The sequence below is a fragment of the Crocodylus siamensis genome, chromosome 4, assembly GCF_052110815.1.
Source record: "Crocodylus siamensis isolate JL-2025a chromosome 4, ASM5211081v1, whole genome shotgun sequence".
NCBI classification, from domain to species: domain Eukaryota; kingdom Metazoa; phylum Chordata; order Crocodylia; family Crocodylidae; genus Crocodylus; species Crocodylus siamensis.
In genome coordinates this window covers 163,236,878-163,264,781 of record NC_143398.1, presented here as the reverse complement: position 1 = coordinate 163,264,781, position 27,904 = coordinate 163,236,878, and the positions used below count along the sequence as shown (strand labels likewise).

General features: G+C 51.3%; 1 protein-coding gene across 4 annotated transcripts; it reads right to left on the bottom strand.

Annotated features, from left to right (window-relative positions):
• Nucleotides 1-233: 233 nt before the first annotated feature.
• SGCA (sarcoglycan alpha) lies at nt 234-27,904 on the bottom strand. Of its 4 annotated transcripts, none has more exons than XM_090044721.1 (10): nt 27,843-27,904; nt 26,797-26,931; nt 24,134-24,294; nt 23,281-23,353; nt 22,686-22,884; nt 22,121-22,283; nt 18,190-18,413; nt 17,566-17,592; nt 1,388-1,573; nt 234-490 (listed from the first exon to the last, which is right to left on the bottom strand). In XM_090044721.1, the coding sequence occupies exons 1-10, from the start codon at nt 27,880-27,882 to the stop codon at nt 487-489; spliced, it is 1,212 nt and encodes a 403-aa protein (XP_089900847.1). In that variant the 5' UTR covers nt 27,883-27,904; the 3' UTR covers nt 234-486. The 4 variants fall into 4 exon arrangements, with proteins under 4 accessions (XP_089900847.1, XP_089900849.1, XP_089900848.1 ...); XM_090044723.1 differs by having other exon boundaries at nt 18,190-18,398; XM_090044722.1 differs by having other exon boundaries at nt 26,797-26,928; nt 27,843-27,895.

Sequence of the window (27,904 nt, the reverse complement as noted above, 5' to 3'; positions counted from 1 at the left end):
TGCCATAGAGCAGAGCAGATGGTTTTCCCATGGCAGCCTGGCCTGGCACAGTGCCCTCCAACAACATGAGTATTTCTGGGGCTGTGTCTTTATGGGTGTGAGAGGTGCTTGGATCTGAACAGCAGCAGGCAGTGTTAACCCCTTGACTGCCATTCTAACCAATCTAGCGCCCGCAGAGATTGCTGGCATGGGTCAGTGACTAGGGAGCAGCAAAGGAAAGCGGAGAGACAGAGTTTCAATATTAAACACAACTCTTCTTTAATTATTTGCTGTTCCGATGGTTGGAGCCTGTGTCCCTCTGTTTGTTACATACACGTACATTGATCTCTCTGTTTCAAACCTGTTACTCTAGTCGCATACTACAAAAATCAAGATCCTGCCCCCCCCACACTTTCTTCCCAGGTCCCCCTGTTCTTCCCAACCATAAGAGGGCTTCACCACTGCACACGGAGTCACTCAGAGGCAAACAAACACCTGGTCTGGCCTTTACCTGGGAGAAAGAGGAAGGATGCATTTAATTGTTATGCATATTAATAATGCTTCAGAGTTAGACAACATTCGCCTCCGGGGACCGCCGAGCTGGGAGGGAGCCTCCACCCTACCCTATGGGTAACAGAGTGCCTGTCTCCATGGCAACACCCAGAGAAGCTGGTGTGAATGCACGGGAGACTGCATTGGTTAACCTGTGCCGAATCCCCATGGAGATGCTCTTACTCAGAATTAAGCCAGGCCAATGCCCTGTGAATTAGTTTAGAAAAAAAGTGCCTGCACAGGCATTGATCAAAGTTTAATTCAACCACTCACTTGAAATGCTAATTCAGGACAGCTTCTGAGGTCCCCACTGTAGACAAGCTATAAGGCCCCTGAGTTCAAGGCATGTGCTCTAACCACTAGGCAACCATGGCTTGGTTAAGGGGAAAGCTCTTGCATATCCTTTGTGCTCAACTGTCTCACCTGTTCTAGTCAGAAGCCTTCAGGAGCACTGATGTCTGTCCCCTCCACTGTACCCAACAGAGAGGCCAGGGACTCGGTCACAGAGGCTGCCCCAGTGCCCTGTGCCCCTACAGAAGAGCAGAGGTGGTCCTCTCTGGGGTATTAGTCTGCTCTGGGCAGTCTCCTGCTAGAAGCACTTCTGCTAGAGACAGCTGTGTTGGGTCCTGTACCCCCAGGCAGCTTTTCCCCAGCAGCCCCTCCACCTTGCTCCATGGGTATAAAGGGCTCCTGGTGCAATGATGCCCTCAGACTCATTCTCCTTGCTTTACAACCCGCTTAACAAATTTGATTCTGGCAGGGGAAAAACTGAGACCTACCCCAGGCTAAGACTCTGCTGTCCACCACCCATACTGTCCAGCCAGACCCAGGCTAGTCCCACCCAAGGGGCACTCACTTCTGGTCCAGGATGAGTGGGACGTGGGCACTGTCGTAGCGCCCATGCATGGGGTTGATACTCTCGCCTGTGCGCACGTTGAACATGGGCAGGGTGGAGAGGGGCTGCGGCACCTCCCTGCTGCTGGCCATGTGCCTCAGCTCCTCCGTGTTGCCATGGATTGTGTTGTGGTGCACCATCTGGATGCTGACAGACAGGAGGGTGGTCAAACCATCAGTCCAGTCACCCTGGGGTAGAGACACAGCTGGGGAAAGGGCTGGATGGATCCTGACTCTTCCTTCCTGCCCTAATACACCCCCACTAGGAATAACTACTGCCATGACTTGTGTTAAGGATGTTACTAAATGACTTAGGAAGGGTTAATAAAGGATTGAAAAACAGTACGTGTAGGTTTATTTGTGGTGGCTTGCAAAGGGCCAATGGAACTGGTGTTGGCTGTTACAGGCAGGAGCAATCAGCAAAGAAATGCAGGGCTGCTTCCCTACCACTCCTGCCTGGGGAGGAGCAGACTAGGAGGAGCTTCCCTCCTTCCCTACCCAGTGCCTCCTCCCAGGGTCTGGCTCTGCTCAAGGAAAATAATGAAAAAGAAACAGCCCAGACAGCAGGTGAGGGCACTGCCTGCACTGCAGGGATTCAGGGCATGGGCACAGCCTAAGCATGAGGCCCTAGGAGCTTGCACCATCCTGTGGGATCAGCCAGTGCCACAAGGAAGGACTTGAGGGGCTGGGTCTGCCTGACAGAGGCCTCTGGGGTCCATGTTACACTCCTGCTGCCTGACTGCTCCTTACGGTGACACTGGTTCTTTCCAAAACACAGCCCTGGAGCCAGGTCTGTGCATGGGAGCAGCTCCTAGGGGAGCTCCAGTCTCCTAGGGGGTACCAGGGTTTGTAAGTGGCTAGCACCTTTGAGGAGCCTCAGTACTCTGGTGCTGGGAAAGGAGGCAGCACAGCAAGAGAAGGTGTAGGGATGCAGCTGCTGGACCCCACCACAATTGGCAGCACTGAATCATCAGGCTAAAACATTCATGGTTCCCTGGTTACCTCCTGAGAGATGGAAGGGAAACAAGGTCTGTCCAGTCTGTCTGGGGTTTTCATCGGTGCCTAAGGGAGTGACCATCACTGATCTCCAGTTCCTGTCTCGGAGGTGAAAGGAGTAGCAGTTCATCAGAGCGCAGGAACTGCAGCCCATGAGACAGGAGAGAGCTGGGAGCCAGAAGGACAGCAATGGATCCCCCTCAGGTAGCAAGCTCATGTGTTTACACACTTGCATGCACTATTTGTACACACATATGTACACACACAAAATCTTCCACAGACTGGCAAACATACAGGCACTTGTTTGCTTGCAGCACAAAACTCATTTACATGTGCACTGGGGTAGGGCTTAGAAACACCAGTCTAGGGCAGCATCACAGAGTGGTAAGTGCTGCACAATCCTGGGATGAAGGGTTGGCTCTTCCTTCCCACTAGCTTTGCATTTCTGCTCCCCATCACACCCACATGTATGGTGAAATCCTTGATCCTCTGAAATCAATGCAAAACTTGCACTGACATAAAGGGGCTGGTGTGAGCTTAAAAACTATGACTTTTGTTATAACAGTAGTTCATGCCCTTTGTATACAGCATGGGAAAGGAGGCTGCAGACCCACATGCACACACATCATGAGGGCTTCTCTGACATCACAATCTACTAAGCTCTGTTGCCATGGCACTAGGCTGTGACAGCATTTGGGGTGGGCCTTGCCAAGCGGCTCACCACTACTTGCCCAGCATCCTCCACACAAGGACCTAGACAACACGAATAGGGGGAGTTGCCTAGAATTCAGCTGAGGAACTGGACAAGGCTTTCCCAAGAGTTGGTGGGTGAGGAAGGACATGAGTTGAGTTGTGAGGTACAAAAGCTGTGATGTGTGATGGGCATTAACTGGCACACTTGTGGAGAGAAATCTTAACCAACACCTGCTTTTATCCCCCTGGTCTGGGGGCACCAGCAAGAGGTGGGACTCGGCCTGTACTTCCAGTCAGGCCCTGGGTGCTGAGCCGAGTGGGGAAAGAAAGCCAAGAACAGAGCTGTGGCCCCCAGCTACTGGAGCTACTCACTGAACCTGAAAAAAGACAGGAGAAGGTGGCCTGGAGGGTAGTGAGAGAGTGGCTCTGATCTGAAGGAAAAGCCCCTTAGATCAGGAATCAATAGGTATAAACAGAGGTCTCAGGCACCAGCATGACCAGCCTCTGTGAGCCATGCGAAGGCTCTTGTTCAGAGGCGGGCATTTCTGATTCGAATGCAGACTTGCAGCCCACTGTCTCCAAGAATGCCAGCCCCAGTGTCTCCGAGCTCATCCTCTGGGCTGTGGCAACCTCTCCAAACTGCCAGGGGCTCTCACTGGAAACCCTGAAGAAGATTGTCACCAAGGCTGGCTATGATGTGATGAGAAACAAGACCCACTTCCTGAGGGTCCTCAAGGGTCTGGTCTCCAAGGGGCTTCTGAAGCAGATGACAGGGCCTGATGACTCTGGCTCCTTCCGCTCCAGCAAGAGGAGCGAAGAGAGAAAGAATAAAGTTACTGACAAGAAGAAGAAGAAATCTGGAAGCAGAAAAACATCCAAGCAAGCACCTGCCAGGTCCAGCAAACCAGCCCAGCGGGGCAGGAAACGGAAAGCCATGGCTTGAGAAATGCCCCTGCAGGGGCCCAGCTATGGGCAGGTGCTCAATAAAGTAATCCCAATATTTAAACCTCTCCTGTGTCTAAGCATTTTTTACAGAGTCAAATGCAACAGCAAAGGAAAGTCCTGAAAGTTAAGAGAGGGGGATGGGAGCAGCTTTGAGTGCTGCACTGTGTTGTGCTGCTTTGGAAGCCTTATAAGCAAAGCAGCATTAGGCTGACTTGTGTGGATAGGAGACAAGAACCACATTATTTGTGCTTGGTGGACATCCCCCAGCTTGCTCCTGAACTGAAGCTCTCAACATGCTATGAGAGTCCTGCTCTTCTTTCCAAGGAAGAGTGAAGCCCTGAGATTTGGTCACTGGTGAGCCTGTGGCACACTTTGCAAAGGGAACAGTGCTGATCCTTGCCAACTTTCAAGTTCAGACATCGAATGTACGTAATTGTCCAAATGGCTCTTTCTTTTCAGTTGCATAAAGTGTCTTCCTCCCTCACTTTCCAATTCATCACACTGCTTCACTGTTGTTAAACTGCTGGCTGCTGCCACCCTGGAGGTAGCATCTCTGTGATGGGTGGACTGACTCTTGCCCACAAGCAGTTCATGAAAGGCCTCCAGAAGAGTTGAAGCCTGCTTGGCTGGCTTACTAGATCTGGCTGGTACTCACCTGGATGTTGCTTCTGGGTTCTGCCACAGGGGGGCTGCACATCCCTGCTGGGAGAAGCTACTTCTGTGTCTAGCAATCATGTGCTAGAATGTGGGCGGAGAGGTATTCAAGTAGCAAAAACCAAAAAGCCTGAAATGTTCCTACATAGGCAAAGTGTCAGCTATGGACCTTCACACACTCAGGCAAATCCCAGAGTGCAAGGGTCTTAATAAAAACATCGCCGGTGGAAGGGGAGTCATTTAAACCTTGGGTAGTATCTCCAGCGTCTAACACCCTGCATAGGAAAGAGTCCGGACAGCCTGTGATCTACAGGTATTGGCAGTTTAACAACACTGCACATCCACTGCGCTGCTATGCCTGCCACACTACATCAGTCCAGGATAAACACTAGGCCAGGTACCACCTTGTAGCTCACCTCTGATGCATTCTCCATGATCCCAGCCATGTCATCACCTGACTGTCAAGAGCAGCCCAGTGTGAGGAAGGGAAATGGGGGACAAGGTCCCTAAAGAAGGTGTAGGCTTCACCTAGCCACATGGCAAGGGGCCACAGTTAACATGGAAGAAACCAGGCCTTTGAAATGGACCAATGCTTTCCTGGTCAGAACCAATGACCTCCAACACTAGGTCTGGAGTGACCAGATGGGGAACCCTTGCTAGGAGTACAGGGCAGCCTTCCTTATGCCAGTGCTGGGGTGGCTGTCACTCGAAAGCAGGACCAATAAATCACAAGGATATTGTGGAAGTTGGAAGCTATAACATGGAGTAACGAGTCCCATGTCAAGAAGACTGCTGGCCAAGCTACTCCTGTGGACAGGAAAGAGTGAAGACTACTCAGGCTCCACTGAACTGAGAGAGAAGGGGGAAGGGGAAAGGTGGGTAGAAAGAAACATCCAGCATCCAAGAGACAGGAGAAAGTCACCAAAGAAAAAGTGACTGAGGTCTCCTGTTGTACAAAGGCTGATGTCTGGTTGTCTCCTGAAAGGGACCAAGATGGGCAGAAGCAAGTGAATACAGGAAGCTTAAAGCCTCTGGATCCAGAGCCATGAATCAGGGCTCAGTAAAATGCTGGGATGGCATTACCTCTCCTTAGGTCCAGGATGGCCGTGTGAGCATGGACTGTGAGTGAAACAGTGAATCCATTCCAGTGACACTCTGATCCTACATGAAAAGATAGAAGGGCTGCTGCAGGAAAGATGGCGGATCATGCTGGTGGAGGCTCCCTGTCAATCTCCAGTGACAGCTACGCCAGGAGCAGAGATTCAAGACCCTGTCCCTGACAAAGGGCTAGCAAACTGAAGCAGTTCAGGCTGCAGAGCCCAAAGTGCTTTGATCCAGAGTCCCTGGGCCTGACCAGCCCCAAGGCACAAGCCTAGGTGTCCACTCACCAGCTGACAGCCATGACATGGGCATAGGTAGGCCGATGAATGCCTACCTAGCACAGGGACTAACAAATGAGGGTCATAGGGATCATTAACACCTGTAGCATGATTCCTCCTCTTCAAGTTCTTTTGGGTGCTGGTGCCTTTTCCCCTTCCCCATTTTGGGACAAGAAGACCCGGCCAGGTGTCATGGATCTCAAGAAACCAGAGGCATAATGGGAACACTTCTCGCTGCAGATAAAGAAGAGCCAGTGATGACCTGGTTCCTCAAGAGATGTAGTTAGACCTGTGTTAGTCTGAAGTCAGTCAGAGGCAAGGTACATATGCACTTTTATAGACTAACTAAATAAGATATGCAGAGAGAGCACAAGCTTTCGTGAACCCAAGTTCACTTCATCAATCGCTGTGAAAGGACATACAGAAAGCAGAATATAAGGAGGACAGAGAAATTAGAATACAAAAGAAAAGGGAGTAGGGAGAGAGAGAGGAGGAGGGAGAGAGAGGAAGGGGGAAATGCTAGGAGAGAAAAGGAAATGAGCAGAAAAACCATTAGAACAAAGGGGGTCACAGAAGCTAAATCCAGGTAATGAGATAAGAATCCATAGTTCCTGTTTAAACCATGCTTAACACAGTCCAGTCTGTAGATGATTTCTTGTTCTGTAGTTTCCTGTTCAAATTGGTTTTTCAATTTAAAAAATTATTTTTTGCCGAGAACAGCAATCCCGAGGTCAATGATGGAGTGTCCAGGGAAACGGACATGTTCTGCCATAGGCCCTTGTGTTCTTTGTGTTCATTGGTCCTACCAGAAGGACATCCTGCCTGGGTCCAGCCAGGGGAGTCAGATGTGCAGATAAGCCTGACCTGCCCTTTCCGCAGGATTCCACTGCCCTTGGCAACACACACCTGGCAGGGCAAAAAAATCACCGAGCCTTGTAACCAGCAACCAGGTGCCAAGGGACTGGGTGCAGTAGGTGCCAGCAGCTTGCATTGCTCAGCAGCCTCCAGCTGGGGAGGGCATGACCCAGAGAAGGGTAATACAGATGGGGGAAGGGGGGAGAGAAGGAGAGAAGGAGGTGGAAGCAGGAGTCCTTGGGCCAGTCCTTTGATCAGCATAAAGCAATGAGGAATGTACCTCAAGCAGATGTATGCAAAAGGACAAAGGCATCAGTATAATCTTTAAGCTGAACTCCATCCCGCCACAGACTGCACATGTCACCCCCCAGTGAAACTACATCTGAGTTGAGCAGGGAGGTAACTGGTATCCAGTGGGAAGTGGGCTGGGGCCTCCACAGGACAGTCTGCCAAGAGTTCAGAGCCTGCAAAATCAGAGTGGGGCTTCCAGAAGGGTTCAGCTCCTCGGTGTGGGCCAATGTTTCAAAGCAGGCCTGTGCATCTCCCATTTGTGACACTCCTTCCAGCTTGGGCCCTGTGGCTACCCAACACACTGAGCTCTCTGCAGAATTCAACCCCTGCTGCAGGTCTGTGGATGCTGTGTACTTCCAAGCAGCCTGGCCTTTAGCTGCTGTGAATAGGTGGGAGAGCTCAGAACAAGAGGGGCTTTTTGATCAAGGTGGAAGCAGTCAGGGGAGGTTTTGTTAAAATCTTTCAGTGTCTCTGAAATGCAACATGATGTCTGTTGCTCTTTACACAACACAGCACAAGGAAGCTGTACAGGTACATCTGTTGGTACATACATCAACTACATGCACGCATGCCACATACACCACGCTGCTGCTCTGACTGGCAGCTTGGAAACCAAAGAGCACAGTGTGAATCACTAGAGGCCTCACAAACTATTTAAAGGGTTATTAGTCTATTCCTGCACTTCACTTGTACTAAGTCCAATATGGCAGATGTGTGATATGAGACATCTGCCCAGACACACCCACATGCACACATCACAGGGTATGTCTGATGTCACAATACCCAAAGCTCTGTACTCACAGCAACCAATTTATTTGAGCATCCCAGCACGAGTTGCCAAGTGGCATTTGCTTCATAGCTCACTAGTCCCTCAACCTATAATTGACCCACAACTTCATTGTTGGCAACAGCCTAGAATCCAGGACGAAGTGTTGGAAAAGTTTCCACTGGTACCCAGGGTGGTGAGAGAAGGCCTTCCGAGAGACCATCACCCAATCGGGTTGCCCAGCTGGCCACAAGGAGCCAAAGTTGCAAGGCAGGAGTAAGGGATCAGTGTTTCCCCTTCAGGGAAGCTCTTCCTGGCTCTCTTCCATGGAGCAGACCTTTTGAACAAGAGCTGGCTAGACGTGGACGTATCTATCCAGCCAAAGACTGAGCTGTCTGAGCAACTCGAGGCAACGTGCAGACAGCTGGAACAACAAGACAGCCACTCGGCTTCCAGAGAGAATTTACTGAGTGTGATGTCTCAGAGCAGACACCAAAGGTAAACTGGACATACAGCTGCTGGCAGGACAGCCAAAGGGCAGCGCACATCCATATAGGAAGAGACAGGCAAGCACATACACAGTGGGGAAGGACTTCCTGACAAAGAGAAGGAAGTCCCTGGGAAAGCAAAATGACTGACCTGAATGAGCCTCCCCAGATTCCTTCTACAGAGTCACCCAACCTGGATCTGGAGAGACCTGGTCCAGGAAACGCTGGTTCTGATAGCCCAGCTGCAGAGCCAAGTGAGAATCCAGAGCAGCCCCAGCCATCTTGTCCCAGCCTCTTCAATGAGCCTCAGCCTTCTGGCTCCAGCCTCTTCCCTGAGGCCCAGCCATCTGGCTCTGGCCTCTCTGGTAAGGTGCTACGCTATGGTTGCAGAAACTCCAAAAGGACCAAGTCCTCAGAATCTGGCCTCTCTCAGAAGGCCAAGCCATCACTTAGTAAGACATCCAGTCCAGCAAGTGATGGCTCCTCCAAGTTGCACAAGCCACTGTATCAGGGCCTCTCCAAGCTCATCCTGAATGCCGTGGCCACCTCCAATAGGCGCTCCGGCCTCTCCTTGCAGGCACTTAAGAAGACCATTGAAGCCACAGGATACGACATGGTGAAGAGGAAGCACTACTTTAAGAGGGTGCTGTTGAACCTGGTAACCAAGGGGCTTCTGCAAAAGCTGAAAGGCATGGGGGCTTCGGGCTCCTTTGGGATCAGCAAGAAACTGGCTAAGAAGATGGGTGGAGGCCAAGGAAAAAAGAAGCTACCTCAGAAAAAGGAGAAAGTCCTCAAGATCGGGATAGCAGCAACCACCTTGGCCGAAAGAGGAAGTATGGGGTTAATGGATGTGTCCAAGAAGCCACAACCCAAGGCCAAGTAGTCAAAAGCTAGCACCTGAGGGGCTGACCCCCACAAGGTACAGATGTTTCACAGTGCTAAATAAAAGGATTGTTGTGTTTAAATCATCCTGCATCCATGCTTATCTTCAAAGAAGGGCACAGAGAGGGGGGAGGAAATACTCTGCAGGGTTCTGACCCCCTTCCATCTCCCCAAAAATAGTGCCAGACAGGGTGCAGTGACCAGGAAGGCATAACCTGGGTGTTGCAGAAAGAGGATGATCATTGCTGGGAGAGCTCTGCAGGATGGTTCCTCCAGCATGGCACAAGTGGGGTGCTCCAGGGGCTGCCGACATGCCCAAGGGCTGCCTGCATTTCCAGGAGACAGAGACCTAAGGCACTAATTGCCAAGGGTCATTGGAGATGGCCTGGTGGTTCTTGACAAAGCAGGGCACATAGCCATCATGGGAAGAAGGGTATGTTACAGAAGGACTGGAGAGTCTGGAGTAGGAAGGGATTCTGCCCAAGGGGAAAGAAGGCACTGAGAGTGCTTATGATCTAAGTAGACAAAGATGGAAGAAGCATGGCTTATGGAAGGTCACATGGGAAGCCAGTGACAGAACCCACACTACTGGCCTCCAACACACTGCCTGGTACACTGGGTCACACTGTCTAGTCCAAGGCCCACTTGCCTAGCCATTGAGATGTTTACAGAATGCCAATCACCCAGGCACTGAGGCACTGGCAAGCTCAAGGGCAGGCAGTGAGAGTCAAATGCAATCTAATTCACCTGCCACAGCACCAAAATGCCTGGCCTGGATCAGCTCCAGGTTGCCAGGGGATTGGGCTGGCTCCTTCAGGCAGTGACCTGCCAGGAAACAGGTCCCCTCTCCCTGATGGAGGCTGGGATGGGGTGCAGAGGCAGCAGAATTAGGTCCTGTCGGGGGATGCAGCTGAAAAGGCCCTGCAGGGCACTGCCTCAGGAGGCAGGGGTGGGGAGCCACAAGGAAAAGAAGCCAGGCCCCTCAGGTCTCCAAGGCTTTGTCCTACCAGGGTGGAAGCAGGACACGCACCAACACTCTCCCAGCCTCTCATCTCTGTTTGCCTCCCCCGACCGACTTCCCCTTCTCTATTGGACCCTTCACCCTCCACCTATCTTCATGTGCCCCTTCATGTGCCTGCCACAACTTGATGTATTTAGTTTAGGTAAGGGAGGCTGTCCCAGGGCTTCCCAAGCTTGATCCCAGGACCACAGTGTCTGTGGTCATAGCCTTAAGGGCTAGTTGCATGGTTCTGTCTGCCCCTACACCACACCCAAACCTCGCAGATATCATCACTTCACTGATGTTCACTCCATACACTCAGCCCCTCTCTGGGCTCTCTGGTCCCACTTATGGCCCCTCTCTGGGCTTGTGGACCCTTTGGTCCCCTAGGAACCTTCTCCACCTCTTTCCTTCCTAAACATCCAGACTGCTGCAGACTCTTTGCATTGGCTTTCAGGAGCTGCAGCCATCCTGCACAGCTGGATGCTTACTGCCTGCTCAGCTCTGGACCCAGGCTTATACAGCCCAAGCCCTGCCCACTCCCAATCCAGTGACTCTCTCATTAGCCCTTTTCATCACCTGCAGGCTACTCCTCAAGCCGCCTCACTTCTTCAAGGGACAGGCACACTAAGCATCCCGCCACATAGTGTATTCCTATTATTTGCACAGCCTTTTTCCCAACAGAATTATGTAACTAAGTAGATTGGGTTAATGAACAAAATATTTAAAAAAAACAAGACTGGAAACAGGTGGCATAATCTCTAACTGAAATACTTCAAGCTTCTCCATGCATTTTTATGCCAGCTCTTCAAGGCTTACTGGCAAATCATGACAGCAGCTGAGGTTCAATCATATCTCATGCCCCACTGTGTCTTTACACTTGACCATGTGTGCGTGAATAATGAAAATCCCACACATAACAATTCCCTACTCTTTCTCTCAGGCCGCTGAATGAATGGCCTGATATAGCAGGGAGTGACAGGGAATGTGTTAAGTATTCCTCAAACCAGTGCAATATGCTTAATCATTTACAATTATTTAAAATAACTGAAAGTCACCTGCAGTCATTTTCCTGATGACAACATTGTTTCAGAATTTGAAACACAGTGCCAAATTGCCTGTTACAGGTGGATATCTCTTTTCCCATGATGCTTAATTGCTGCATTATTCAGCAAACCAATCACTGGTTTGCTGGCTTTCCTTTTCCTAGTTTAGCTTATGCAATAAACCAAAGCCAATATGCAAATAACATGGTGAAATATAACTGAAGAGAAAATGTTTTAGTCCCACTGGAAGTATGCAAATAAACAAAACAGGTGAATAACTGTTATGTAGTGATGTGAAATCAACTGGAAAAATAACGATAACAAATATCTATGCAGACCCAGATACCTGTGCACCATCGCACACACCCAGACAAATCTTCACCCTCATATTGTCACTTCATTCATACACATGCTTACAAGCGTGCTTTCTCAAGACACAGCTTACATGCTAAATTCTGCTGCCCCTGGATAAGGAGAAGTGGTCAAAAATTTCCAACAAAACAAGTCAGTGCATCAAAATCAAAACTTCCTACAAGAACATGTGGAAATTTGGAGCAATTTAGGGGGAAAAATTGACCCAAAGCTTTTTAATAAGGTCAAAAGAGCTCAATTTGATTGGAATGGAACGCTCGACTTTTTCAAGTTATAATGCATTTTCATTTCAAAATTGACATTGAGTTATAAGATAAATTGAAAAGATGGACTAGAACAAAATGAAAATACTTTGTCAGAAGGGAACATTTCAACTGGCCTAGAGAGAATTTTTTCTTTTGAAAATTTTGCTTTGCAGAGAATTCTGGGAACGTTTGTTCTTAGTTCATCCAGAAGAAAAATGAATCTCAACCTGTCAGAATTTTCTCTGGAAATTAATGTTGAGGTTCACCCAGCTCAGAGTAGAAGCAAATTTCTCTACAAAAAGGTATAATGTCCACCCTGTGACCCCCCTTCCCTTCCTTCTCATGGGCATTCAGATTGCTTAGTGCCTCTGGACCTGTTGTACTGGAAGAGAATAAAATTGAAGTGTGTTTTTAATTGAAGTCTTGTGATAGCCTTCAAATCTATAAAACATCACTCAGACCCTTGTGAGATGGAGCAACACATTCATCGACATCACAGGGCCTTTATGACATCACACTCTGTCACATTTTGTTGTCATGGTTACCGCTAGTTTGTCCTGGTGCTCAATGACAACTGTGACAGGTCAGTGTCACAGGCAACTTGGATTGCTGGGAGCCACGCGGAGCAGGAGGACTCTCACTACAGTGGCCCACATACCCAAAGAGGGAGACATTTCTTGAAGAAAGAAGCCAAGTCCAGATCCGAGATCTCCTGGCCTGGACCCAGGATCTCCAAGCCGAGCTCCAGGGCCCCAAATCAGGCCTCATACCATAAAGGTCAGCCTGTGAGGGAAAAGCTGGAAGGCAGCAGGGAAGTCTCAGTGCTTTCTCCAAGGAAGCTGGGAATCTGAGGCTGCCCCAGGCCCATTCCCTGTCTGAATCTCCGGCATTCAGCTGTGGAAATCACTTAAACACAAAGCCCAACCCAGCATCAGAGCTCACCGAGTGGAAGACGAAACGCAAAGTCAGATCTGAAGCCACAAGGCAGCCTCTTTCACTGCAGTGTCTTGCACTGGGCAGTGGGTAGTAAGTGAGGCAGGAAAGACGTTTTCTTCAGCGAGCAGAATGACCAAGGGGAGAGCATCCCCCCAGGCACCCTCTTGTCCTACAACCAGCCTGGACGCAGCCGACCCAGCCTCCACTAAGCCAGACTTGGAGACAGTGGAGCAAGCTGACCCCTCCAGTACACCCAAGGCACTGGCGGCCAGCTTCCTGAGGCAGCACAAGGCACTGGAGATCCGCCCTCCCAAGCTGCCAACCCAGGCCCTCTCCAAGCTCATTGTGGAAGCTGTGGCCTCCTCCACGAAGCGCTTGGGCATTTCCCTACAAGCCCTCATGAAATCACTCATAACCACTGGTTATGACATGGCAAAGAAGAAAAGCCACTTCCGGAGAGTGCTCCAGGGTCTCGTTGCCAAGGGGGTCCTGCGGCATCTGAGAGGCACCAGTGCCTCTGGCTCCTTCCGCCTTGGCAAAGCCCTGAACAAGAACGCGGCACCCAGGAAGTGGGGCCGGTCCAACAGGGCTGGGCACAGGAGCAGGAAGCTGGGCAGGAAGGAGCAGAAGGGCTCTGAGGGGGCCGCAGAGGAAGCCAAGGCAGAAGTCTGCCCACCTGGGCAGTAGTAATTCAGAGAATGAAAGACAGGGCCCATATGGGCACAGTGTCATTACTGTGAAAAATACACTGGAGTTGTATTTATGGTCCTGAGTCCGGGCTCATCCTTTGGGGCTGGAAGGGGGACAAAGCAGAGACCTGTTTGATAACAGCTAAGAGAAGCGGGTAGAGATGGGACAAAGCATGAGCCCTTGCTGGCAGAGCCAGAAAGACATCTCATGGGCTCAGAAGACACCTCCGGTGAATGCCACCTCCAGCACTCCGGAGGCAGCATTCTTCCTTCAGTGTTGGCCCTCAGTCCCAGCATAGGGAAGGGACACTTTGCTACAGACAGGCCCATCAGTCAGATGTGTCCCCTGGCTCCTGGCAAGGGCTTACATATCACAGACACCATTCAAAGTTCATAGTTTCATAGTTTCTAGGGTCGGAAGGGAGCAGATCATCTAGTCCGACCCCCTGCCATGGCAGGAAAGAGTACTGGGGTCAAATGACCCCAGCAAGGTGTTCATCTAACCTCCTCTTAAACACCCCCAGGGTAGGAGCCTGGACCACTTCTCTTGGAAGCTGGTTCCAGACCCTACCCGCCCTGACTGTGAAGTAGCGCCTCCTGATATCTAACCTAAACCTACCCTCTGCCAGCTTGTGACTGTTATTCCTGGTCACTCCTGGCGGTGCTCGGGGGAACAGTGACTCCCCCAATGCCTGCTGATCCCCCCTGACTAGTTTATAACAGGCCACTAGATCCCCCCTCTCCTCATAGGGCCTGCCCTGCTGCCCCCTGATCATGCGAGTGGCCCTCCTCTGGACCCTCTCCATGCTGTCCACATCCCTCTTGAAGTGTGGCGCCCAGAACTGGACGCAATACTCCAGCTGCGGCCTGACCAGTGCCGCATAGAGGGGGAGGATCACCTTTTTGGACCTGCTCGAGATGCATCTGTGGATGCATGACAGGGTACGGTTGGCCTTCTTGACTGCCTCCCCACACTGCCGGCCCATGTTCATCTTGGAGTCAATGATGACCCCCAGATCCCTTTCCGCCTCTGTGCTGATAAGAGGGGAGTTACCCAACCTGTAGGTATGGTGCCAGTTGTTCCTCCCAAGGTGCATCACCTTGCACTTGTCTGTGTTGAAACCCATCCTATTCTCGTCCGCCCACCCTTGTAACCTGTCTAGGTCTGATTGTAGCCTGTTGCATCCTTCCAGTGTGCCCACGTCCCCCCACATCTTAGTGCCATCAGCAAATTTGAACAGGGTGCTTTTTACCCCCTCGTCCAAATCATTGATGAAGACGTTGAACAGTGCGGGCCCGAGGACCGAGCCCTGCAGAACCCCACTGCCCACATCCTTCCAGGTTGAGAAGGACCCATCCACTACCACCCTCTGGGTGTGGCCCTCCAGCCAGTTGGCGACCCATTTGACTGTGTGGGTGTCTACACCACAGCCCCCCAGTTTCTTAATGAGAACAGGGTGAGAGACAGTGTCAAAAGCCTTCCGGAAGTCCAGGAAGACTATATCCACTTCTACCCCTGCATCTAACGATCTGGTGATCTGATCGTAAAAGGCCACCAGGTTGGTCTGACAGGACCTGCCACTGATGAACCCGTGTTGGTTGCCCCTAAGCATGCAGTCCCCTGCTGGCCCCTCCTGGATGTGTGCCAGCATAATTTTCTCAAACAGCTTGCCTAGGATGGAGGTAAGACTAACCGGCCTATAGTTTCCCGGGTCCTCCTTCCTGCCTTTTTGGAAGATGGGGACCACGTTGGCCCTCTTCCAGTCCTCTGGTACCTCATCAGAGCACCACGAGTGCTCGTAAAGCCGTGCCAGGGGACTTGCAATGACCTTGGCCAGTTCCTTTAGAACTCTAGGGTGGGGATCATCCGGGCCGGCTGACTTGAATACGTCCAACCCCTCCAGAAGCTCCCTAACTAAATCCTTGCTAACCCATGGCCCGGGTGTGCCTCCCCCAGGGCCCGAGGGGGGCCCAGCAGGGAGGTGGCTGTTCTGGTCCCTAGTTAGGAAGATGGAGGCAAAGAAATTGTTAAACATGTTAGCTTTGCCATCTGGTGTGACGACCAAGTTTTCCATGGCATCCTGCAAGGGCCACATATTACCCGGGACCTTCTTTTTACCCCCTATGTATTTAAAAAAGGACTTCTTATTGTCCTTAATCTGGGAAGCTAGTCCCAGTTCCATCTCTGCCTTGGCCTTCCTAACTACCCCCTACATCCCTGAGCAACTACAGAATAGTCCTCCCTGGTGATGACCCCTTCTTTCCATCGGGTGTAAGCCTCCTTTTCAGCAAGGAGACATTCCCGGATGCTTCTGGCGAGCCACGGAGGCTTGTGTGCTCTCCTGCTCCCTTTGATCCTCGTTGGGATTACCTTCCTTTGGGCTTGGAAGAACGTCTCCTTAAGGAGTGACCACTCTCCTTGGACACCCGGCTCCCCTCCCCTCCGGAACCTCAGCGCTTCTCCAACTATCCTCCTTAGCTCGTTGAAGTTTGCCCGTCTAAAATCTAGGGCCGCTGCCTTACTGCATGCCTTTGCCACCTTGCGCTGGATGGTGAATTCCAGCAGGCGATGATCGCTGTCGCCCAGGTGGTCGAGCACCCGCAGCCCCCTCACCAGGTCGTCACCCGTGGCCAGCACTAGGTCCGACAAGGCGTCTCCCCTGGTGGGGCTGTGCACCTCCTGGGTTAGATGGAGGTCCTGCACTCTGGCCAAGAACCTACGGGAGCGTTCAGACCTGGCTGACTGCTCCTCCCAGCAGATGTTTGGGAAGTTCAGGTCCCCCATGACTACCACATCCTTAGCCTTCACTACCTCTGCGAGCTGACCCAAGAATTCCTGGTCAAGCTCTTCTCCCTGGTTGGGAGGTCTGTAGTAGACCCCCACCGTTAAATCCCTTTTCCCTCGACTGCCTTGTACTCTAACCCAAAGCACTTCAGAGTGCCCCTCCCCTGGCTCCTTGCTAATTAACGAGGATGTGTATTCCTCCTTAATATAGAGCGCCACGCCCCCACCTCTCTTTCCTATCCTGTCCCTCCTGTACAGCCTATAGCCCTTGACATTCACCGCCCAATCATGCGTTGCGTCATGCGTTGTGCCCCTACTCTTTACTAGCCAGCCACACTGAAGCATAACCGCAATTCAGCAGGGGTTCCTAACCAGATACACTCTCCCAGAAGACTCACAGTGTGTCAGGTGGTGCTGTTGTGGGCTGTTAAACAGCTCCCTCATTTCACTCCCAAGTTGGCTGCATTACAGTGGTCAGTGATGTGACCCACATATACATGTACCTTTGCCTTGGGGATGAATTAGGCTGCAGAAATGTTAGCTGTTAGTTACTCGTGTTCATGGCCATTTGTTGTTGAAGAAGAAGGTCAGGCCCTAAGAGGATGCGAATGGGAGATCTGTGCTTCCTTAGGTGACCTGTCACTTATCAGGGACCTGTCCCAACCACTGCAGGGGCATGTGTCCAGCGGTACTGGCACAGAAGGAAATCACTGTATTATGGTGGCATTGGAATGTGAGTGGAAGCAAGGGATGGGAAGAGTCATGGGGCTGTCTGGGAGGAGAAATAAACCCCAGGTACAGCAATGAAGTAGTGTATACACACACACACCTCAGAAGTGCACACATACACAGCGTTCCACAAACAGAGCAGACAAACAAGCACAGGCTCAGTATGCAAAGTGTCATCACCTAAAGCCCATCCCCAAGCAGGTATGCCGCACATAAGCATAATCACACCAACAGGTAACAGGAGAAACTGTACAGCACAAAACTCACATACACATCCCAGAGAAATTACTCACAGTTCCCACATATCATCCTTTCTCACATATACCGTACACATACATGAGAGCAAATCACTCTCACACGCATGCAAATACAGACCCTAAAAAACTTACTCAGAAGTTGCCATGTCCCTTTTGTCCCTATGAAAAAAGAGAAAAGGCAGGAGGAGACAATCAGTGGAAGGCAACACTGCCAAACCCTGATCTTCCACCTGGAAGCCGCTAAAGCAGTCATGCTGCTAGAATCCAGCTAAGATCAAGCACATCTTCGAAAAGATCCTTCAGCATGTGGTTGCACACACCTTGGCCAGGCCCAACCACAGCAAGGAAATGTGTGCTTCTGACCTTGACTGGATGGACTCAAACCTGCTTTGCTGTGCATCATAGGCCCCACACTGCTCTTAGTTAGGGGTGATTCTCCTACCACATGAATGCCCAGAGGGCTCTGCTTTGGAAGCCAAAGGAGCTGCACTCTCTCCCTGTCCCAGTGACAGATCCCATGGAAGAATGTGATCAATTTCCTAGGGTCAGCAGTGCAGAGGGACCCAAATACAGTCCAGGTGCAAGAAAAGCCTTTACCCCATTGGATATTTCTGGCTCGTTCATAAAGACCCACCTGCCTGGAAAAGCAAGCCAGATGAGGTCTCATCAGAGACCTCCACACCTGCCTCCCCCTCCCAGCTCCTACTTCCCTTCCCCTTGCCTGGTTCCAGCAGCCTGAGACAGTGCTTGACTTACAGGCCCTCCCTTCGGCAGCACATGATGTAGGACAGGAAAAGACAGAGCAGGAGGGCCACCAGCAAGGGCAGGAGGATGGTCAGCAGGTAGTCATACAGAAAAGTCTTCTCAGGGGCATCTGTGGGGGGTTCAAATTCACTACCGTCCTCCAGAACCCCATCTCCCAAGGTAAGCGCTGGCCCTGTGGTGCTGGGGCTGGAGAGATCCATCTGGAAAATGAGAGGCTGTCAGGATAGTTGGAGGGATTTTAGGGAGAGGTTATCTCTATAGCCGCCCTCTAAGGAGAGATCAGACAGAGCATCATTTGCCATCATGGCAGAAGCCAATTCAAAGATGCCAGGGCATTGTGCCAGTCACTGCACAGCCCCCTGTTCCAAACCCCACCACAAGCCTGGTTAGATCTCAGTGGTGCTTGGAGGATGAGGGTGAGGGAGGGAACAACCCCAAAAGAACAGTTCTTCTGTGCTCCTTCTGCAAATCTCAAAGCACTTCCCAAGGAAGGTCAGTGCCCATTTTACAAGTGGGGAAACTGAGGCAGGGGTCACCTAAAAGGCTAGTAGCAGAGCTGGGAAAAAAACCCAGGTGTCCCAAGCCTTAGTCCAACACATGAGTGGCTTGGAGACATCAGAGCTTCTTGCAGGTATCAAAGGAGCCTAGCTGAATCTGAACAGCAGGCAGCATCTGGAGTGACTCTCATCTCTAATGCTGGGAGGGGGCTTGGAGGAGGGTGAAATGCAGAGCCATGCAGGAGCAGACAGTGCTGAAGGCAGCAGGAGAAAAAAGCAGAGCAAAGTGCTAAGGCAGGAACTCTTGATGGTAGAAAAAAAAGGGCAGGCTTGGGGTTAGGGCACTAGGCTGGAACTCAGAAGATCAGGAGGTTAGCCCCAACTCTGCCACACACCCCTTGTGTAACCTCACGTTCCTGTGCCTGGAGTGCCCAGCTGCAGGCCCAGGAGAAGGACGAGTCCTTGGGCCACGGACTGTCTCACTCTATGTGTGCAGCACCTGTTATGCCAGAATAAACAGCAGCAGGAACCACTGGAGTCCCATAGTGGATATGACCCTGCCTGGAGGGTGTGAAGCATCCTAGTGAATTCCATAGGAGTAAGAACATTTACCATCAGCTGGATCCTGAGCTTCCAGCCAGGAGAAACTTTCCCATTGAGTACAACAGGATTCTCCCCTAGGGATCCCCAATCATTCCCCCTGTCCAAGTACTGGAAAACTACTGGTATGCCCCATGCAAGGGTCCACAGACTGGACAAAACTGGCTGTTTGAGCAACATGCCTCAGGGGTGCTGGAGGGGATGGGTGATACCTGACAAGCCTGCACAGACCTCCTGCACAGGAGCCTGACTCCCCCTGCTGGTGAGAAAAAGCACTGCAAGGGTTCCAAGGGTTGGGTTTCCAGGCAAAAGATGCATGAAAAAGGTTGTTATGCCTGAAATTGTTCCTCTGTTCCCAGGACATATTGCTGCTGCTCAAAGCACCACTCTGCAGTTTACTGAGACCTGGCACTTTTGTTGTTTTACTACTACCGTTACAACAGCACACAGTGGCCCCAGCTGAGATCAGAGCCCTGCTATGTTGGATGGACTGCGGATATATTTAGATCCAAGTCCACTGTGCACAGAAATCAGGTTGGTTTAACTACAAGGATAATGTGCACCAGCTGCATTAAATCAGGTGCAGTGCTGTACACAGAATGCAGGTGTGGACACATGACAGATTTACTGTGGAGTATTCTCAGTTTACCCTGGAGGAAAAGTAGAGTTGGTGTAAACTGCACAGTGTTTACTGCTGACACAATGCTGTTCTCCAGTGCAAAATTACTTCTGAGGAGATCAGAAGTATGTGTCCACTAGAGAAAACTACACTACATAGTGGGTGGGCACATCTACATTATCTATAGCTATCTAATTAACTCTGCAGTAAACATTAGAGGTGTGTGAAATTTCGCCAAGTGTTTCATTTCAAAGCTGTTTTGATACACTTCAAGTTTGAAACAGCAAAATCAAAACAAAACAAAAAACTTTGAAACAGCTTTGAAATGAAACGATGGCACTCAAAACGTTTTAAAAGTTTCAAAGCTGCCCGATGGCAGGAGGCAGGAGAGAGCCAGGGCTTCACTCCGAGCAGCCCCATGGAACTCAGCCTGGCAGCGGGAGGTGGACAGCAGCTGCTTTAACTAAAGCTCATTCAGCTAAAACTCCTCTCAACCACCATTTTGAAATGCAGAGACATTGAATACATGTGATGCGGAGGCTTCTGGAGCACACTAATTAACACACTCCAGCAGACTCACAGCAGACTTGATTAATCGCCTTCTCCATCACATGTACAGGTGCCCTCGGTGTCTACATGTGCAACCCTATTAGACCACAGGAAGCTAATAAACTCTACAGTAGGATGGCACTTGTAAATACAAGTACCACCCTGTTGTGGAGTTTTCTTGTGAGCAGCAACGTACGTGTAGATGCTGATGGGGCTGGCTGGGGCACAAGGGTAGTTCAGTAAGGGCTGCTTGCCAGCTAGGCCTGCACTGGAGCATCCTTGTGCACCAGCCAGCCTCTCCACAGTACATTGGGCCAGGTTGGAGCAGCACAGGCCTGGCAGGCTTACCCCATTGGCTCCCTGCCAGCCAGGGCTGCTCCAACCCAGCTCAATGTGCTGTGGTCCTGGGCACATGTCCAAATGGCAAGCCCCAGAGCAATAAACTCTAGCGTGATATGCACCAGAGTTTATATCTTCATATTGATTGTATGTGTAAACCTGTCTGCTACTCTTGTCCCGCTTACTCAAGAGTAGCCCTCTACATATTGCAAACTAGTTCCCTCACCACCTATTGGGCTAGCCCAGTAATGGCACCTACTTCAGGCCACCTAGCTTAGAAAAGCTACCGACACACCTGCTGCTTGTCACAGAGTAAATTCACCACAGAGTAAAACCCATGGGGCGCATCTACACGAGACAATTTACTGCACTGCAAACTAAATTGCTATGCAGTAAAGCATCACCATCTACACATATGTGGCAATTAGGGTGCAGTAGACTAATTTACTGAGCTGCCAGATAGTCCCATCAGATATAAGTGGTATCCAGCAGTGTAGCAAATTACTGTGCTTAAATGCATGTGTAGACAGTAATGTTGGGATGTTTACTCTGGCTCAGATTGAACCGGAGTATATTCAGTCACATTAATTGCACATGTAGACATGCCTGCAGTATATTACTTTATGGCAGAGGTTTTCAACCTTTTTGAATCAGTGTACTTTCAGCGGCTGGATGCAGAGTGGGAAGAGGTGGCATGCAGCCAAACACGGAGTGGTGGTAGCCACTGGTTGTGAACTTCCCCTGCCCCCTGTGTCCAGCCAGAAGGGCAGTGCCTAGTGCCTGCCTGGCAGCATCTAGTGCCTGCGTGGCAGCATGGGATGGTGCATGGCAGCGCTCCATCCCCACCTGCCTACATGTACACCCTAGGGCCTTCTCAAGTGCCCCCTGCTTTATAGCAACCCCTGCTTTATAGCAATCATGCTGTGTGTCTGCACTCAGAGTCATGCTGGAAGTCAGCTTGTACCCCGAAGCCCTTGCAGTCTAAACAGACTGAGATGGAAGGGGAAAGAGATTTCTGGTTTACAAGTGGGACTTGCCTGAGGCTGAGATCACCCAATAGGTTGGTTTCAGAGCTAGGAAAAGACCCACCTCTCCTGTTCTCTATTAGCCATGCTACATGCTAAGGTTCCCTCCTCTGTGACACAGATACTGAATAGGTGGTATCTCCCTTGGTATGAGGGTGAGACCAAAGCTACAAGGAAGCATCTGGCTCTACAGGGCTCCAGCTGACTTCACAGAAGCCAGGTTTCCAGGCAGAGTACAGAGAGCTGCATGGGAGACTCCACAGCATAACCCAGACATGGCCCAAGCTACTCACCAACGTGATATTGCACCAGTCGATTATGAATACAGGATAGAATCTGTCATGACATGCAAGAACTATCTGCTGCTCCATTTTGCACCGGGCCTCATTATCAAGAGACTTGGTGGCCATCAGGCAGTCAGAGAAAGGGTATATGGATCCTACCTTGATGTACACCCTAGGAAACAGAGCACAGGGGGAGAGGGGAGGTGGCATGAGTGAGAAGTAGGTGATAACAGCTCAGGAAACTGGCAGTCCTAGCAGCCCTAGTCCTTCCAGTGAGGGAAGCTGAGGGAATGCCTAGGAACCCTCTGGTCATGAGAATGATCCAGGATTCTTCTGGTCATGAAGAAAGAGAGTATCCAGGAGGTCCCTGGTCATGGTCTGGCAATGCACTGGCACTGGATATCCCTAGAATCTCTCTGAGTAGGGGAAACAGCTCAGGAATCCCCTGCCTATTGATGATGAGCCTCTGGATTAGGAGCACTCATGGGCACAGGGGACCTCTGAGGAGGAAAGCCATTTGGAAACTAATGCCCTGTGGTGGCTGATATCCTAGGGCACAAGTCCCACTCCCTACCCTTCCTTTCTGCCCTCGATAGGCAGGGGCACACGACCTCCCCGGTCCAAGGCTGACGTGATGTTGATGATGCGCAAGTCGTCCTGATCCCAGATGCTGTCCACACCCTGCTGGAACAGCTGCTGTGCCTCCCCCGGTAGCACTTCCTCCACATCTCGGTTCCTCACAAAGAACTCTGCCTGGTATGGCAGCTGCTCGTCTACGGTGGGGGAAGAGAGAGATTCCACTGTGACGAGGTTTGGGACTGGGCTCAAAGACAGCAGCTTGGATCAGGGATCCAACAGACATCAGACATTTGGGACATTGTGGGGATGGGCTCAGAACTAACGTATAAAAGTCTAGGCACCTTATAGTCCACCAGCTTCAGAGCTGTGAGGATGACTGTGTGTCTGTGGGAAAGCTCAAACTCCAGGGGCCCCTTGGACTCTCCAAATGGAAGGAGGAGGGTCTGTGTCACCCTACTGGCATTTCGGTGCATGATGGGTAGGCTCCCTTAGGCCAGGGGAGCTGATAAGTTGGTCAGCCCTGGGAAACTGGCGGGCATTGCTAGGAAAAGTATTTGAGTGGTGAAACTAGGAGAGTTGGTAGGCTTTACCTGGGGAGGAGCCAATGTTGAAGATGACCCTTTGCTTCACAGTCTCATATGTATGTCTGTTATATGCTTTCACCTGCCACAGAGAGAAAAAGAAAGCAAAGTTCCTCACTCGGAATAAAATAGCCACTTCCCAAACTAGGTCCTCCTAGGTCTTCTCTTTCTCCCTGTGCCAGGGGGTCTGCCGTAGATGGCAAAGACCAGAGCTGTAGGCCAGGAGGCAGAGGAATAAAAGCCTCTTCTTCTTGAGGAGGGAGATGGCCTTCTACCTCCTCAAATCCCCTGGCAGCAGCTCCAAAAGGTCTGCTTCAGGGGGATGCTCTTGGGCTAGAAGCAAAGGGAGTCTCCAACTGAGGTCTGCTCAGGTCTGCATAGAAATCAGGTTTACTGTTCTGAATTCAGTCAAGATTACCAAGCGTTTATAGCTCCCTCTGGCTATGCTGACACAAGCAGGCACATTTCTACCTCCCCATCTGCACCCTTCATGAACCACACAATCCCACCAAAACACCTGTATGGACACTCCCACAAAGCAACACAATTGCATGAAGACACCTATAAACACCTCCTTCAAACACCACACCCACATAAAGCAGCGCAAAAGCAGACATGGACACTTCCTCAAAGTAAAATACAGTAACACACAGACACATGATAACCAAGCACTCCTTCAAAACAACACACAATCACAGAAATATATTTATATACACCTCCTATAAACAACAGACACTCTGAAAAAAACTCCCACAGTTATTCAAAGGCACATAGAGCCACCTATAAACACACATACACATATACCTGCCCCCAGCAGCACACAAGAGCTCCCTGACTGTAGGGAACAGCATCCACTCAGTACCTCAATGGTCTGCCTGCCAGCTTTCTTTTCCTTTGCTGTGGGTGACCCATAGAGGAAGGCGGTTTCATATGGCCCACGCTGGATGTAACGCAGCCACCTGGGCAGGTCCGGGTATCCCAACAGATGGGCATGGAAGGTGATGGGGACATCAGATGGGATTTCTGAAAAAATACATATACACGTGTCACATGTGTACACACACACACACACACACACACACACACACACACACACACACAATTTTAGGGTTTTCAGAACTCTTCCCCTGCAGAATCCCATATAATTTACCTAATTTAGGATTTTACCTTTCTGCCCATCCCCACAGTATCAGGACATCTTCCAAGCAAATCAGTCCCAATAGCAAAGACCTTATCAGTTTTTGCAGAAAGAGAGTAGCAGGGCATTTGGCAAAGTTCAAAACAAATTTTTAAATCATTTCAGTTTGGACAAAATGCTATTTCTTCAGGGTTGTTTTAATAAAATTCAGGGACAAGATTGACAAGAGTACTTTACCATCATTCACAGACCAGCAGAGGGGAGAAAGAGGTGAGGGTACATGGTGTGAATGGACCCAAAATAGCATTCGGGGAAAGTAAGCCAGAACCACAGGCAGCAGGCCTTAGCCCCACAAAACATGGGGCAGCAGTAGGGCTGCAAGGCAGCCCAGCCAAGGGCTTCCAGCAGTTGCAACAGGGGTGGGGAGGGAGTGGGGCTGGGGCTGGGGCTAGGGGACGGGTGGGCGCTGCACAGCCAGAGAGGTGTGGGACTGAGCCATGAGCGGCACATCCAGGGGGTGTGGCTCCTGCTGCTATGCACACCCCGGATCTGCGGGGGGCAGGGCAGGCTGCCACTGCTGCCTAGGGTGCATGGTGGTGGCGCTGGGAGGGGGCTATAAGAGGGGGCTTCAGCCACCCAAAAATTCACCGTAGCCTGCCCGACCCCCCTCCCAGTGCCGCCACCACCCACCCGGAGCACAGCCCAGCCCCCTCCACCTGGAACAGCCCGGCACCAGCTCCAGCCCACAGCAGCAGCCTGCCCTGCCCCATGCAGATCTGGGGGTACACCCCCCCCATGCACTCCCAGAATGTGTACAGCAGCAGGAGCTGGGCATGGAGGTCCCAGGGGCATGGGACCTCCAGTACCTGGCGCCCCAGATGGTATGGGGCTGAGGCCATTGCAAGAAAGCAGACAGGGCCGGTGTGGGACTCGGGGCTGGTGGAGTAGTTGGTGTGGGGGGCGTCAACGCCAGCCAATGACCCTGGGTGCAGGGGAAGGGGCAGCCGCCCAGGCACAGCAGGCCCTGGCCCTGGCCCCAATCCTGGGTCTGACTCGGCTCCCTCCCAGTCCCTGCCTGCTCCCAGCCCCACTTCCTCCCCACATGGCCCTTTCCCCTCCCCCGCCCCTTTTTCCGCAGACTTTCCCGCCCGCGGGGGGCACATGTGCTTGTGCACTCAGCCCCCACAAAAAAAATTTTCTGCCTCTGCTGAACCATATCCAATGTGTTTTCCCTCATTTTGTATTTGGCTAAAACTCATCTGCAGAATTGACCGTTTTGAGGTCAAGTCAGTCAGTGCTTTCCAGTTAAGCAACTGCTCACTATGGAGAGAGGAGGCTGCCTGAGCAGGTGCAATCTCAACACCCCCGTTCTGTGCCAGTCCAACAGCAGCAGCACTTTTTCTCATAAAGCACTGGTGTCAGAGACCAGGGGTAGGTCCTTACATGGAGCTGGTATGATAGAGCTCCCACAGGGATCTGATCCTTCTTTCCCTTTGCTAGTCCTGTGAGCTCTTCAGGGCAGAGATTGTCCATTTGTGAATGCCTGGATATGGCCTCATACACAGCAAAAGCAACCATCAATTTACTGTCATTATTTTTTATATAATATCATGACATATGATAAATTACTACAGATTATAGTAGGGGGCTGGATAAGTGGTACTAGGTTGGCATGCAGGGTTGGCTCAGTTGGGGCCTGATACAGCCACATGTGAATGACCTGGCCAGAGCCCAGTCCAGCTAAGCATAGCGGATACAGCTAAGGCTTGATTCCTCTGTATGCTGCTGGACCAGCCAGGACTCAGTCCAGGCACATAGGGAAGGTTTGACAGGGGCTCAATCCCTCTGCATGGGGCTAGCACAGACAAGGCCCAGTCCTTCTGTGTGGGGCTTAGAAATTTTGGCAGGATGGGAGAGGTGGCATCTTTCATTGCCAACACTCCCCCATCAGCAAGTTTCCAGACCTGTGGGGAACCTCATAGGCCAAAAAACGCAACTATGTGGGATGGATCTGGCCCACGGCTGGGGGTTGAGCACCATGAATTATATAATAAAAAATATTGAGCACCCTGAATTATATAATATAAGGCAAGCAGACCAACAGATAGATAACAGAGACGGTGTATGGGGATAGACAGACAGGCAGTATATGGGGATTGATAGATTAATATACAGATACACTGTAAATAGGGATGGATGGGTGGATGGTAATTAGCATGTTGGCCAGTGGGCCAAGAGTAGGGGCTGACGCACTGTAGACAACATTTCTGGTGGAGGCTCCTACTCTTGAACCAGTTATTGGTCTGGCCTCCAAGCAGCATTGACCCTGCCATCTGCATGGGGCTGAACTGGGCTCTGTGGCATGACCCTCCTTTGTCATCACTCACCCTCGACGTTATTGTGGATAGAGGGAAACGCGTCCTGGAAGTGCTCCCGCTCCAGCTCGTGCACAAAGATCTCTCCAGTCACCGGATAGACACTGAGATCAGGGAGAGCAGCCAGGAGCCCACCAAGGAAAACTGCTGTGGAGAGGGATTGGGGTTAGAGCCACAGGCCTGGGGAGGGGGAGCAAAAGCACCCTGAGTCGAACAGTCAGGTCCAGGAAGAGAAGGGGTGGAAAACAGGAAAAACCAGGAAAGTTTGTGAAGAGGCAATATAAGGGGATGGGACTGGGGATGGGGGCTCTTGCTCCTGCCTCCAGTATGGGGGCATGGCATCTGTCTAGGCCTCCATTTCCCCACATTCTTTGCTTTTCTCTTATAAGCACTAAGAAACATAGGGGTGAAAAGCCCACTCCTGGGGCTAAGCCAGAGGACATGCTCTTCCTCTGGCACCAAGCTAATTATTGCATCCAGAATGGGCTCGTGCGCAGCACACATCCTCTGCGTGTGCTGTGGGCCCTTGGCCAGAGTCCTGCCAGCTCAAGAAGGGATGCCTGCCAGCTCATCCTGAATTCTACTGGCCAGGGCCCTCCTTGTATAGGGCCCCCTCCCACCACCTCCCAACCCCAGAGCTTGGGTCCCAGAAGAGAGTCCCTAGCTCTGCTCCAGGACGCCTGGCTTGTGGAAGCCAGGCGGTTCCACTCGGTCTGTAAGGAAAAGGCGCCGGTTATATTTAGAAGGTGTCTGGAATTGTCTGACCATGGGGGTTGCTCCCTGCTTTGGTCCCTGGCAGGAGAGCAGGGGACAAGGCTGGAAAGAGTGTCTGCTCTCAGGCCTCTCGCCTGGGGCGTGGTCACTGCATTTAGTACACTGGACTGTTCTCTGTGCAGAGGCTCTGTTCTGCCTGCTCTATCCCCTGCCTTGCACCCTGGGTATTAAATTCCCGCATATCTTGCCCCCTCCCCAGACACTGCCCCTGCCTTGCATCTGGGCTGCCCCCACCTTGCCTGACTTGTACAGAAACCCCTGGGAGGAGGCGGGATGGAACTTGCCTGCTAAGGAGACAATCCAGACGAGCCGTGGTGCTGCCATCTTCCCCCTACTTGCCAGGAAT

Coding starts and splice junctions, on each gene's coding strand:
- SGCA (XM_090044721.1), bottom strand. CDS start 27,882: ATGGCAGCACCACGGCTCGTCTGGATTGTCTCCTTAGCAG. Junction 23,354..24,133: donor CTGGCAGGCAGACCATTGAG/GTACTGAGTGGA, acceptor TCTCTGTGGCAG/GTGAAAGCATATAACAGACA. Junction 17,593..18,189: donor TGCTGCCGAAGGGAGGGCCT/GTAAGTCAAGCA, acceptor CTTTTTTCATAG/GGACAAAAGGGACATGGCAA.